General features: G+C 46.0%; 4 protein-coding genes across 4 annotated transcripts; 2 read left to right on the top strand and 2 right to left on the bottom strand.

Annotated features, from left to right (window-relative positions):
- Window positions 1-556: 556 nt before the first annotated feature.
- N7466_009533 (uncharacterized protein) lies at window positions 557-2,547 on the top strand (the record flags this gene model as incomplete). The annotated part of the gene is made up of 5 exons (XM_057168922.1): window positions 557-775; window positions 831-916; window positions 972-1,172; window positions 1,293-1,785; window positions 1,891-2,547. 5 exons carry the CDS (start codon window positions 557-559, stop codon window positions 2,545-2,547), a joined length of 1,656 nt encoding a protein of 551 aa, XP_057017628.1.
- A 409-nt stretch (window positions 2,548-2,956) lies between these two features.
- On the bottom strand, window positions 2,957-5,401 carry N7466_009532 (fungal specific transcription factor domain-containing protein; the record flags this gene model as incomplete). The annotated part of the gene is made up of 5 exons (XM_057168921.1): window positions 2,957-4,013; window positions 4,124-4,275; window positions 4,346-4,438; window positions 4,501-4,805; window positions 4,900-5,401. 5 exons carry the CDS (start codon window positions 5,399-5,401, stop codon window positions 2,957-2,959), a joined length of 2,109 nt encoding a protein of 702 aa, XP_057017627.1.
- Window positions 5,402-8,139: 2,738 nt separating this feature from the next.
- N7466_009531 (uncharacterized protein) lies at window positions 8,140-8,753 on the top strand (the record flags this gene model as incomplete). The annotated part of the gene is made up of 2 exons (XM_057168920.1): window positions 8,140-8,169; window positions 8,214-8,753. 2 exons carry the CDS (start codon window positions 8,140-8,142, stop codon window positions 8,751-8,753), a joined length of 570 nt encoding a protein of 189 aa, XP_057017626.1.
- A 1,981-nt stretch (window positions 8,754-10,734) lies between these two features.
- N7466_009530 (uncharacterized protein) lies at window positions 10,735-11,841 on the bottom strand (the record flags this gene model as incomplete). Its single annotated transcript, XM_057168919.1, has 1 exon — window positions 10,735-11,841. The coding sequence occupies one exon, from the start codon at window positions 11,839-11,841 to the stop codon at window positions 10,735-10,737; it is 1,107 nt and encodes a 368-aa protein (XP_057017625.1).
- Between the last annotated feature and the right edge of the window lie 2,632 nt (window positions 11,842-14,473).

Here is a 14,473-nt window from a genome sequence, read left to right as displayed (position 1 = left end):
TATCGGCCGCCGTAGCAAAAGTCCGTGTTAACTTGCTTGTCTCGGGTTGAATTCTCAATGGAGTTAATTTCGCTAGCGAAATCTATCAACATGCCAGTGCTTTGAAAAATAGGAGATCGACTGAAGAAAGATAAAGAATCTACAACAGTCAGGATTCGCATGTGGTCACCCACGGGCAACCATACTACTAACTGCCCGGACCATAGATTATAATCATATTGTTCGTGATGGAGGATGAAATGGCCCAATCGGAACGAAGTGGGATTACTCCACTATCTCATATCCCATATCCCACATCCCACCGGTGAGGGCTCCATCGGCAGCGCAATACAAAGAAAATTAAGAGATGATGTCTTCGTTTGAAACTGTATTCTGGAAATTGGACTGGGCATGGTTCTCCCATTGTTTTTAACCCATCTCCGGATGAACGATCAGTACCCCTGAATTGATATAAATGTGAGACTTGCCCCGAAAAGGGCGTAAGTTGAGTTCAATTGATGTTTTTATTTCCATTTGGCCCCAGCTATCTATTTTGTCCCTTATTTCAAATAACATAATGTCTTCGACTTCGGTGGCTTCTTCCGAGCAGAAGAATGAGAAACTCGTCAAATCAACTTGGTCGGATGAACAGAGTGTGCAAGGAACGCCATCTTCACCATCTTCAGCATCATCGACGTCCTCAAGGTCTGCACTAACGAGGAAAAGTGTCATCGAGTATATTAGATTGTTCTCTTTGATCATAGGAATTTGTTTGGGTGTGATTATTGGAGCATTGGTATGCAGGTCCCCCACCGGAGGAAATGAAGCATTGCTTTCTAATACTATCCCAGGACATGAATATCGTGGCAACAGCCTTGCCGTCAATCACCAACCAGTTTCACAGTAGCCAAGATGATGGGTGGTATGGGACTGCATAGTGAGTGGCACTAAATGAGGTGAACAATGCACACAGACATGCTGACGGGAATTAGCCTCATGACACTGTCTGCTGTCCAGCTGCTCTGGGGACATCTTTACAAGGCTTTCCCTGCCAAAGTGGTCTTCCTCTCAGCTCTAGGTATCTTTGAAATAGGCTGCATTGTGTCTGCAACAGCTTCATCCTCGGCGGCTGTGATTGTTGGGAGAGCGGTCTCCGGCCTTGGTAGTGCTGGATTTTTCTGTGGATGTTTAATGTGAGTCTAAGCACGTCTGAATATTCTGTGCCCTCAAGCTGTCTAGATCGCGCTTTCTCTCAATTCATTTCTAACCTGCTTGACCAGTATTATGTCCTATGTTGTTGCTTTACGATTTAGGCCAATGGTAAATGCCTTGATTGGACTGCTGATTGGCTCAACGCAGGCAATGGCACCCGTGGTGGCTGGCGCGTTGACCTCTGGCCCTGGATGGCGCTGGTGTTTTTGGATCAGCTTACCTATAGGAGGAATTGCCTCAGTATTGGTTATGCTAGGTTGTTCTATCCAAGAACCTGCAGATCGATTGAACGGAAAGACATTGCGAGAGCATTGGGCATTGTTCGACTGGGTGGGCCTTGGCTTATGGATTCCCTTCATAGTCTGCTTCATGCTCATCCTGCAGTGCGGCGGATCGCAGTACGGATGGACGAGCGGATCGATGGTAACTCTGTATGTGCTAACGCCTATTCTGCTCGGTGCATATGTGATGTGGCAATGGCGCGTAGGCGAGAATGCATTGACGCCTACCCGAATCATGTCACAACGAAGCATGGTGGCTGGGTCTCTTTATATGCTCTTCAATGCCGCAGTTGAGTCGCAACTCCCGTATTTCGTGAGTGATTTATCTCCCCCTCTCTTCCATCCTCACGCCATGATTTATTCACGCGAATTAAATTAACAATTCGTCCGTGTAAACCAGCTACCGGTATTTTTCCAGGCGGCACAGGGCAAAACCGCTTTACAAGCAGGCACAGACACTCTCCCGTATTTAATCTCGTTGGTGGCTTTCTTCATCATTGCGGGCACTGGGACGACCGCAGTGGGCTACTATGTTCCATTCATGATATTCGGTAGCGCCATTCTGTCTATCGGGGCCGGCCTTTTATCCACGTTCACAGTGTCGACACCCCTTGGTCGGTGGGTAGGCTACCAGATCATAGCAGGCGCAGGGCTGGCACTGGGATTTGATGCTCCCCAGCTCGCTGCACAGACTGTTTTCAATGCGGCTGAACATGACATGACGATCGCCCTGACTATCATCACCTCTTTGATGAACCTAGGCGGCGCATTGGGTGTGAGCATTGGCACGCTTATCATGAACAACCGGGCGGCCACACTGCTCTTGGGCCATGTGCCAGGACTTACCAGTTCGACAATTCATAAATCTGGTTTGACAGACATACTATCTTTGGTTCCAGCAAAGTATAGCTCCACCGTGTCCGCGGCATATGCCCAAGCTATTCAGACTGTTTTCTATTCCACCACGGCTTTTGCGGTCCTCACCTTTGTGATTTCGTGGTTCATGGAATGGAAGTCAGTGAAGGATGATCATGCAGCAATCTCCGAGGATGAAGAGAATGGAAAAGAAAAGTGAGTTCGGGAGTACTTGTGCAGGGCATTCTCGCCATTTTATTCGGCCTGGGGGATTTTTGCGGTGATTAGGTGCTTCCTAGGTCATGTTATCACTTCTCTTCCCTTTCTGCTCGTATCTCTCTTTTATGCTCGGGAAGGCTATGAGGATGGTTTGTTGCAGTGTTCTCGAGCGTTCGAAGCCGCTGTCTCTCTGCGATCGACTGCACGCCGGGATTTGATTGTTAGCTCGATGTCTGAAGCAGAATCGGAGGTTTTTAGTCTGTATACGGAAGAAGTGGCAGTGTGACTGACATTGATTATTTCCTATCTCGTGTTCTTATTAATAATTGCCTACTACTGCTAAGTAGAGTAATCGATGAAAATTTCATATCGTATGTGATTTGTTTTTAGAGCTACGTGACTGGCGTTCTTCACGTCTTCAAAGTCAGCAGGAAATTGATAAGTCGTGATGAGTAGGCCGGACTAGATGCCAGCTTCTCACGATACCAAGATGACAAACGAGGTACCGAGAAAACATGCAATAGCACTCCATCGACTGTGATCAATCCACCTTGTGAGATCCACGTCTCGTATTCGGGCGTACCCGCAAGCTTTGACTGCGACAACTCCATTGTATCCCCCGGAGGAATAATAGTGTCAGTATCATCTGAGCCGCTGTCTCCGGCGGGAACAGTTGATATCTTGGCACTGTAGAAGCAGAGAACCATGGCGCTGGCCAGCAGGCCTGCAGATCCGAGTACGTTCAATAGACGGTGATCACTCAGTTTGTATAAGGTGCTTTGATGCTCATATATCCGTTTCAGCTGAATAGCATGGTAGACAGCTTCGCGACCGTCGGCAGACTGCGCCCAGGCTCCAATAACATTCTCCACGTCGGCATCATGGCAGTTGGTGCAGCACCGCTTGTACTCGAGTAGCCTTAAATTGGCGCATATATTAAGGCAGGCGAGGTGGTATAATGTGAGGTTGAGGCCAAGAAAGGGGTTTCCATCACCGGAAAGGTCCGTAAAGAATGTGTTTTCCAGATCATCCGTCTGCTCGATCTGGGCCCGCCAGTCCTGAAGATAGCCCTTCCACGTACGGACACGATCCGCGGTGCGGTTTAGCTCTGGAGATCGGTAGTTTAGGTGGTGCTCCTCATGAGCTTCGCGGCAGATTCCCCATAACTCGGACATGAAGGCACACAGACTAAAGTGGTTGTCCTCCAGAGACAGCCGCGGCATGCGCAGATACCCAGTGATAAACCCATGCGTTTCAAGCCCGTCCCTCATCATGGCCGAGAAGGTACTTCGGGTCCGACCCGCAGGCTCGTACCAGTGTAAGCGAGTGCGAGCTTCCCTTGTTTCAGCGCGCCATAGATCATCAGAGACAGGGAGTGCTAGTCGGATCTCTTGATAGCGGAGAGTGGGCGGGCGATCCAAGATGATGCATAGATAGGTATCAATACGCAAAATAGTATAGACCAGTCTGTTAAACGAGATAAGAAAAGAATTAAAAAATAAATTTCACGACAATGGAATAAAGAAGAACCCCGATTGATAAAAGAAACCGGATTGGACGGAGGAAGCCATGTTTACCGTTTAATCTGCTCCGCCTGTACCCAACGTTCCTCTGTCAACTGTCCTTGATCTTCGGGGAGCCAAAGATCATTCAAGACACCTAGACGTCGAAACGTCGAAACGGCAATATCGGTCCATTGTGCCACCCAGTCCAAGGTGGATGTGGAAGCCTGTGAATATTTAGCACAGCTTTCATCGACATCATAATAACAGAGAGTAACACAATTGATGGGATCCTACATCTGCCAGGATGGCGTAGATCAAGGTGACTACCAACGCCTGTAGAGTTTGCAATGGGATGTCCGTGGCGGGCTTATCGGTCAATACTTTTGTCTTAATTTATCCCTCAGCACCTAGAGTCAAACCACGTTTTGCGATAGCGCGAAAATACTGACTGGTTTGACCATCAACACCTGCGTCAAATACTGGTTGATCGCGTAGGGAACCAGGTTGTGGGGATCGGCGCTCTGCATCCACATAGATAGATTAGACAAGGCACTGGTCAGTAGCGTGCTCGGACTTTCGGCCGTGAAGCTCGGCACATGTAGCAGTGGCCAAGCCTGGTGAAATTGGTCGAATTCGGCTGATTTGATCTGCGCGATGATAAGCTGGGATTGGCTGGCCAGTGTCTCGCTTGGATCCAGCCAGCCCGTTGATGCGGGCGTGAATCCGTCTAGAGCAGGTATTCTGCCGGAGCTAGCTGAAGCAGCGGTCTTTTATTAGAATCTGCAAGCGCATAGTAGTGTGGGACCTTGAGGGATGTAAGCTGAGTTCCAGACCGTTCTTCCACTTACATGACATAGCGCGACTGAGTGACGAAAGGTTTGTGCTCTTGCCCATCTGTACCTCTGTCAACTGAACGGCAGGAAATTGTTCCACTGACTCTGTACATGGAGGTGGATGGAGCTCAAAGGGAAATCCCAATAGTGAAGGGGCATCACCAAAATACGATGACGAAGATCTAGGCGTGGGTAGAGAGATCCCCGCTGGCATCTCAAGAATTGCTGTCGCGGCGACGGTTTCTGCCTGTGTTTGGAGGGAATCAAAGCCCATGCTTACTGCAGACAGACGGCTGTCTGCTGCGCTGTTGCTTCCGCTGCTAGAGACGGGCGTTGTCCATTCGGGTCGTATTCGAGGCGAGGTGGCCTCAGTGCTGTTGCTACTCGAAAATACCATCCCAGTGTCTCTCCCTTCTACGTTATCATCTCCTCCCGAGTTCGAGTCCACTCTCTTCGCGTCTCCCGAGGTATGTGAGGTTCTCCGACCGCCTCGCGTTATTGGAGACATGACCTGCATGCTAGACGGTTCCCGTACGCACGGCTCACCCATATCGGCGCATGCGGAACATGGATAATACGAGTCGCACTTAGTCTTGCGTCGCCGACAGGCCTGACAGGCCAACTGAGTGCGTTTGGCTCCGTCTGGGGGCACATTGTGCTGCAGCACATGGCGGGTTAGAATATCGCTGACGGGCAGATTAGCGGGGATTTCTAGCAACAATTTCTCCTTCAATTACCTTCGGGCAAAGCTTCGGTTACAGATGAAACATTTATGTGGGCGGGAGGATGTGTGGGTAAGTAGATGGCGGTTGAGATGCTCTTTACGCAGAAAGGACTTGCCGCAGTCCGGGACACTGCAGGCAAATGGCCCCGACGCAGGAGCGCGTCGGGCAGGCGGGGAATTCGGACCCATTTTTGCGGAATGACAATTCATGGGCATTTACATAGAAAGGCAAGGACCCTGGCTTCTTTAGGAAGTGAGTGCCATGCCCATGTACATTGGAATCCGTTCAAGAATACCACCTCGGTAAGCCGCAAAAGCCACGTAACGCGCTGAGCGACCCCGTTAAGGGTCATTGCCCTTCTCCATGATAAGAGCTTAGCCTAAACGGTGGTTAACCAGTGTCGGGCTTCTGTGCCCTCGCTTCAATACCTGACAACGCGGCAGAGGCTATTTTTATTTTATTCCCTGTAAGATTGCGCAATCTTGTGAATTCTCGCGTCTCGCGTCTCGCCCTGCCCCCGCACCCCGCACTAGCGTAGTAGCAAGCATCAATCAGAGTAAGATAAGGTGCGGCGGCCGATAGAGGCCACCCCTAGGTCACATGATGACATCCCACTGGCAAATTCAACTTTCCGACCGGCAGAAAGAAAATTACGCGTAATTCCAAATCACGCTATACCTATACTTACCCCTGTTGGCTAAATTATATGATATAATTAGATAAAATTATATATAATCTATACCTTACCACTTTAAATATTACTACCTACTTCTATAAATAATTACTAAATAAAGTAAGGCTATTTAAGGGAAAAACTAACCTAGATTAGGTAATTCTATATAACCTATATACTTAAGTACTAAAAAAGAAGAAATTATATTATTTATATTAGACTCCAGTTCTATTAATCTTTACTACCTATTATTCTTCCTTATAGATAGTAGGCTTATGATCTTTATTGGAAATTATAAGTCCGTTATCCCATTCTTGCTGTAATTCGATATTTGTTAGCGCACTTTTTCTTTCGTAAAGGGGGTCAAGGGTAATACCAAAAGGTAAAGGTCCGCAGAGTGGACTGCCACCTCTTGTTCACGGTAATTGCTTTTCAGGGCCTATTAGGTTGGCATGATGCGTCTGAAAGGGGATGACGGAGGGGGGAGAGAGAAAATGTTAGAGGATAAAGAAGGGGGTGGTGGGGTAGCTGTGAAGGAACGATATCCTTGTCCGATGATTTCTCAGTGCAGTTAAAGGAATACCACTGAAGCTAGAGGTGGCTATGCAATGAGCATACTCCAAAAGTACTACTCCAAAAGTACTGAGGCTAGCAGCTTTCAAGGTCTTGGCATCACATGATCATGATTGACAGCTTCATCATCATGAGCGCTTGATCAACATGATCGCCGGCAAAGACCGGCTTCATGTGCTTCCTTCTTGTTCTAGATAGCAGGCTTCGTCTCTCTGGTTCTTCTCTCTCTCTCTCGGACAGTGCGACATAATATAATATAATATTCATTACATTGCTTGTTCTTCTCTTCGTTCTATAAGGTTATGAGCCCTCCTTTTCTTATTTATTATTGCAGTAATTCGATAAGATTAAGCGATTTTAAGCAAGGTTCTCCTTCCCTAGGTCCTTCTTTGATGCTTTTGCGTCAGATTCAGGTCCCCAAATCATATTACAAGACAGTATAGTACTATTTACCTTCGCCTAAGATATCTGCATTCACAATCGACTATGATATAATACTACTACATCTACTTCCATAATCCAATCAGTGCACTCTTACAAAACGGACTGACATACATATACGGAGTAGGTAGACTTGTTGCTCGATGAACCTTTGTATCATGATCCTAGGCTTGCACAGCAAAGGTAGATTTGGTTTTGGGATGCCATATTTTACCGAAATGACCTGTGGACACTTTGTGTTGTTACCCCACAAGGTATCATCTTTCAACGTATCCATTGCTTGTTTCGCGAATTTTGTCTGCCACAGAACCTCATTTCAACTTGGAGTTTCCCGGAAGATCGAAGACATTTCATCCCGTATTATCTCACGAACTACGGGATACCCGCATCCGGCGCACAAATATAGAGTTTCTCAAAAGCTTAATTACGAGCTAATTTCCATGTTATTGTATCTTGTATTTTGAACAATAAATACGACTACCGCCAGTGGGCCTTACTTCAAACGTGGTATCGTATAGTCATGAGCTCAAAGGCCCAGACTTTTATCACTGTCATAAGTAGAGGAAACCTGTACTAGGGAATGTTCAATGTCACACGCCAAGACACAAGGATGAACCTCCCTCCATCATAGATGGGGTCTCGAGCACATAGATGAGATCTCGAGCAAATTCAATCTACTCTCATCAGTATCATTGGCCGTTGCACGATCAGATGTAATTCTATTCCTCAATCTTTTCCAGAAGGTCAAGGCCTAGATGTTTGACCCCGTACCTAAAAAGGAAATAATTGAAACTCTAGTGAAGGCTTCTCGATCATAGATGACGTCTCGAGCCGATTTGCTCTATGTTTCAGGCCGTTGGTCGACAAGGAACTGTAAGACCTGGCTCCTCTATCCAAAAGTACATAAATACTTCCAGTTATCCTCTAAATTTTCAAGACCTCGACCTTTGTCTACTCCTGCAAACCCCACATCACCACATCAACAGCTCTTTATCAATACCAAGGATACAATGAAGCCAACCCTATTTCTGCTCGGACTTCTAGCTGCGACAACCTCCGTTGTCGAGGGCATAATATTCAAGAGTGGGAGTTCACCTCTTACAAGATCAAACAGAAATTGTGACGGCTCGAATGCCAATCCGCAGGTGGCGGCAAGCGACGGCACTGTCTCGTTTAATCGAGCTGCAAATTTACTTGTCACCGTCCCTATCGTTTTGAAGGGAACCCCGAACGCCGCTTATAACGTTCGTGTGATCCAGATTCCATTTCCTAACCAGCAATGCCCATTGCCAAACTGTGCAAGTGGGGGCGGAACATTGACGACGAACGCACAAGGGATTGGAAACACCAATCTTGTGCAGGCCGTGAACCCGGGTGCGACAGGGGTATTCGTGGCCATAAACAAAAAGAGTGACTGCAGCGATTTTTTCACCAGTGGGGTGGTGGCAATTGTCTAGGATTGATTTAAGGGTTATTGTGGGAAGTTGTGATAGTGCGAGATGTTAGTATCTCGAAAAGTTTTTTGACAGTTGTTTTGATCGTACTTTTTGATATGAGAATGTGATTTTATTGGAATTCCATCGGATTTGTCGACGCAACTTGTGCTCGGAGTATTTATGAACACCGTCGGATCATACGATTATTAAGGTTCAGAGCAAACTCCAAATTAATGAGGACGAAGATAATAATAATAATAATAATAATAACCATACTGAACATAAGATAAAACAGAGGGTGAATACCTCTTGTGGATTTTCTGTCTGCCTAAATCAGAGCAAAAATCCAAAAATCTGCCAATTGTCCGATCTTGTTCTTCTACCTGCGTCCGCCGCTTGATTTTTCTTATGAACAGATTTTGTAGGTAGTTCAAACTATTGACCGCACATAAGCCACAGATAGAAGAGCTTGATTTTCTGAGCTCCTTTACAAACTTACCACCACGTGGAGTGGCTCGAAGAACGTATAAGAGTACTCGGAAGCCTGAAGCTTAGTCAGATCGAAGAGCTAGATAGTGAGCTATTTACGTCAATTTGAATCGGCTCATTGCGCGAAGCTTTGATGCCGAAGCATGCGTATAACGGCCGGTCTGGCTGCTTAGCTCGAACATAACATTTCTCGACTTTTGACTAACAAAGTGCACCCGAACGCGCCTGTAATGAAGGGTTAGCTTAATGTAGGTGGTCCTCTCGGTGCTAGAGATGCTAATAGAATAATGAAGCAACGTAAGGTGAAAAAAAGGGCGAAGGAAGAAAGGCATACGAAGAAGCGGGTTCTTGGTAAATACCGAGTAGTATTTTGCGTGCAATGATCGTCGGATATGCAATCTTTGGTGGTGGGTACAGTTGGCTGTATGCGCCACCTTGGCATTAATCTGTGCGCTTCCTTATATTAAGCGCTGCACTGTACGCTGAATTGTACGCTGCACTATACGCTGTACTGTACGCTGGATTGTACGCTGGATTGTACGCTGGATTGTACGCTGAATCGCTGCATTCCTTATATCTTAAATCCTTGAACTCCATTATATTAAGCGCTGCACTGTACGCTGAATTGTACGCTGAATCGCTGTATTCCTTATATCTTAAATCCTTGAACTCCATTATATTAAGCGCTGCACTGTACGCTGAACTGTACGCTGAACTGTATGCTGAACTGTATGCTGAACTGTACGCTGGATTGTACGCTAAATCGCTGCATTCCTTATATCTTAAATCCTTGAACTCCATTATATTAAGCGCTGTACTGTACGCTGAATTGTACGCTGGATTGTATGCTGAATCGCTGTATTCCTTATATCTTGAATCCTTGAACTCCATTATATTAAGCGCTGTACTGTACGCTGTACTGTACGCTGAATTGTACGCTGAATCGCTGTATTCCTTATATCTTTAATCTTTGAACTCCATTATATATAGTACTGTATTAGGCCGGAGGGCCAGAGGGGGGCCAGAGGGCCGGAAGGGGGGCTAGAGGGCCAGAAGGGGGGGGGGGTCATATTATATGCTGGATTGTATACTGGGTTGTACGCTGAATTGCTATATTCCTTATATCCTGAATCCTTAGACTTCCTTATATTAATTATTTAAGTTATTTGACCAACTGGCAAGAAAAAGAGGTAGAGATCCAGATTCCAGCTTCCAGAGATAGGCGGATGCAGAGCATCCGCCATGGATAGCTTGTATATATATATATAGCTTAAGTACGGCTGAGCGGACGGGAAGCCCTATTTTCTATACCCTATGGTCGTATATACTAGTAATAGTATTAGAATACCTTATATTATACAGAATATTCGGTTATATATTTCTAAGAAGGGGGTGTATGTATTATATACTAGTAGAGAGAGTAAGGAGATTAAGTACTAGGGTAAGAGCGGGCGAAAGACCATATCCGTCGCGATAACCTTAAAACTAGTATGTATAGACATTCTCAAAATTCTCAGATTTCAATACCCAACTGAACGTCCAAAGCCAGACCTGCTATTTGAAGCGCGTACGCCAGAGGAGGCGGTGGTGACCATCGTCCGGCAGGCTTGAATTCTTCCTCTTCAGTGTCCCATATAGCTTCAGGCGACACAATAGATATTCTGCGTAGATGGGGTAATTTTTCCTTTTTATGCACCAGCAGGCCCAACAGAAACTCGTCTTCTTCGAAGGTCGTGAGAACCGAGTCATCATAAAATATCTCGAGCTCCTCTAGGCAACGAGGAAGGCTTCTCCAGGCCTCGAGAGAATCATCTTCTCCGCATAAGAAGACATGGTAAATACGCAATGTAGTTAGAGCTGTGAAATCTCTTAGGTGGATGCGTGGTCCCATGAACAATCCTTCATGGTCAAGCCAAGGCCGGGTAAGAGTCAATTCCTTCAAGGACCCCCTTTGTGGCTGCAACGCTCGCACAAAAGCAGCGCATGTCCACCTTTTGGCAGGCTCATTATAAAAGTCACCCCACTCCCCTTGTTCGGCGTCATAATGGAGCACTTCTAGCGCGGCTGGCCAGCTTAGTATAGCAGCTAGTGCCTCCTCCTGAGCCCCACAGCGTATCAAATTCAGGGCTTTGACCGGCGACTTGCCGCTAAATTGGCGCAGGCCACTTTCGTCTTCCAAAGGATCCATGGCATTGAAGCGGAGAAAACTGAGTGTCTGGATGTTGGGAAACCAGTAAAAACAAAAAAAGTCGTATAATGAGGTTGTGCAAGGAACAAGTGCGGAAATAATAAATGTTTGAAGATTCGGTTCATCTCTAAGTGTGCGCTTCAGCCGATCTAGACTCAGGGGCTGATTGTGGAATGGACCTTCGCGGACGCAGATATTTTCGTAATAGTTTTGTTTCAGCAGCTGGTGGAAGCGACGTGAGACCAAGTATAAGGAGCGTAAATCTTTGTTTTGTTGCGGTTGATCTCGTCGAATCGCGTAGTCAAAGAAATCGGCCCATTTGTAAAATGGCAAATTTCTCAAATTTCTCAAATTTCTCTGCCCCTTTTCTGCTTCCATATAATTAACAATGGCAAGAATTACTTCGTCCGGAAGGTCCGATAATTGCGCCATCTTTTGAGCGAGAAGAGGCAATTGGCTTCAATCAAAGACAAAGAGAAGAGAGCAGCTTTCGACTCCGTGTCAGATTTCTTCAATGTTGGCAGTAAACGCGTGACTCGTACTGTTTATAAATCATAAAACCAATCAGCCAGTTATGCGTCCATTCAAATGTTTCAGGCGATGCGTTGATATAGTCACGCGGCAGAAACGAGTTAACAAACCATCCACGAGCCTTGTATTGTTACCACGCAGGCGGCCAAAATTGTCCCAAAAGTTTGTAAGGATATGCGCAACTTTTTATCAAAAAAGGGGGTCCCGAGGTTTCCTCGTGCTAATAAGCCCTTGATTTTACGTGCTATTAATAATCCACTACTAAAAAAATCTAATAGCAATTTTTTTTCTTTCATACCTCTCTATCTTGAATTTCATTCAATCTTTCAACAAGTATACTATCCGACTTTACATCCAATATCGTCTTGGCGAAAAGTCTTAAGCAAGCGACAAATAATTGTTCCAACGCAATTAAATTCCAAAGCAAGACAGAGCTCAACCTTTTTTTCTCTCTTGGTCGATATAGACCAGGGCGTCTATTACAGATGCGATGGTTCCAAAAAATAACTCAACTTATCAGTGCAAGGAGGCCTCAGTCGTTTATGACTATAATTCATCCAACCCTTATTAGGCCAATGCACGCCCCCTAAATCTCGATGTAAGATGATTTCAAAAGCTTTTAGGGATTCATCAGTTTTGCTTTCTTCCCATCCAAGCCATTGACAGTAATCGGATCCAAGAACCTTCATATCAAGATTTGCTTTCGATTCTCGAAAGAACTCTTGAAGCCACTCTTTAGCATCTTGATGCATGCACTTGTTGATATCGGATTTGCCCAGGCGTTTGAGTTGGGCAGGTGTTAACCCAGATACATCAAATCTGAAAAGATTTTGTACTTGAAGAGACTTTGAACCCTCATCAAACCAAACCCTAGTATTTGTGTGAACAGTTGCGAGCAAATGCTCCTTGAAAGTGCATTGGTGCGTAAATTGCATATTTCCGGTTTCACAACCCAAAGATGGCCCACTACCCTTCCAGTAAGGACGTTCTGCCTCTGGCGTCTGAGTATTGAGGATACAATCTCGCGTATCTTCAAATGTCATCGCTGCACAAGGACAGATATCGACCACTTCTGTGTGAAGAGAAGAGCATTGGGGCTTCAAGTTGAATAATGATCGCAGACCTCGCCTTATCGAGCGTTTATGAATATTGTGACATGTTCTACAATATACCGAACGCTCATCTCCAAGTCGAAGAAGGAGTTCTGCTCTGTACACTGGATAAGTTGGTTCCACAATAGCCCAATACCGTTTGAAGCGCGGCCCTTCTGGCATCAAAAAGAGAATCATAGAAGCAACGCGCCAGTTCTTATCACCAATTAGAAGATGGTATCTGGCGTATCTCCGAAGGCACATATATACGTCACGATCACTCATGGCAAAGGAAACCTTGTCGAGAGAAGAAAGGAGGTTGAGAATGATATGGATTGTTTCCGGTGGAAGCCTCTGAAAGAAATTCGTCTTAGAAAAGTCAGCGAAATGTGGAAGGGGGGGGATCACTGATCTGGAGCGCTGTGAGTCGGAAGGGGTTCAATCCAAATCTGCAATTGTTGTTCAACCGCGGCATTTCCTGTAGTGTTAGTCAAAAACCTCGCAACTTTCATACATAACCCGTAAAGCTGTAGAGAGGGGTCAGGTGACCCCCTCTAGGTATATGATATCTAGTGCTTGCTTCCTTCCTTCCTTCCTTTTCCCTTCTTCTTCTCTCCATCCCCCCGAGAGAGATTGTCCATAGCCAATCCAGTTGCTTTTCTCTCTCCGTTCTTTCCTTTCCCTGAGCAGCGGCTGTATTTCTTCCGCTGACAAAAGCCACCGGTAAAACCGCCTGACTTGGCCCAAGAGCTTACAGGCGATTCGCCAGGGCCATGGCTGGTGCTCCTGACACCACTTGACGGTTTTGTAAACCGCCATATAAAAGGCGATTGCCGCCGTGAATGCCGTCAGGACGTCGTTCACCCGACCGTCTATCCAAAAACTTTTCCCATCCGTTCGATTTCAGCGCAAAAGGGGGGAGGGGGTACGTACTCAGTTGTGTTTGTAGTCACTGCGTGCGAAATGATTAAGGAAGAAAATTCCCGGGATCAAAGGCCAGGTGTCTTGTAAACATTGCATTGATATTAAAAAGGAAGGAACTATAGATCTATCATGTTCAGCGGGTAAGTAGTATAATAACCACCTAGGCAGGTTGTCGCACGGGAGACAGATCCGGAACCGAGGAAGGTGCTTTGGAATTTGGACCAAACAAGGCCGTCAGTATTTCTCGCGGAAGGATCTACTTGCCCAGACCGGGCGCCACTTTGCCTTCTCTTCTAAGAGATGACGTGATCTTACTACTAGTATGGCGGCCGATAGAGGCCACCCCTAGGTCACATCTCAATTTCAATTTCTAACTTCACCGCCCTGTTTCCCGCTTGTATTGTATTTATTATATATACTGGAATATCTTCAGGGATTTGATCTAAATACGGGTCACTTTTAGAATAGACTTGAGAATAGACTTGAGAATAAACTTGAGAATAAACTTGAGAATAAAC

This window comes from Penicillium verhagenii (assembly GCF_028828195.1).
Source record: "Penicillium verhagenii strain IBT 33310 chromosome Unknown utg000009l_segment0_segment0, whole genome shotgun sequence".
NCBI lineage: Eukaryota > Fungi > Ascomycota > Eurotiomycetes > Eurotiales > Aspergillaceae > Penicillium > Penicillium verhagenii.
This window is presented reverse-complemented; position numbering and strand designations above follow the sequence as displayed.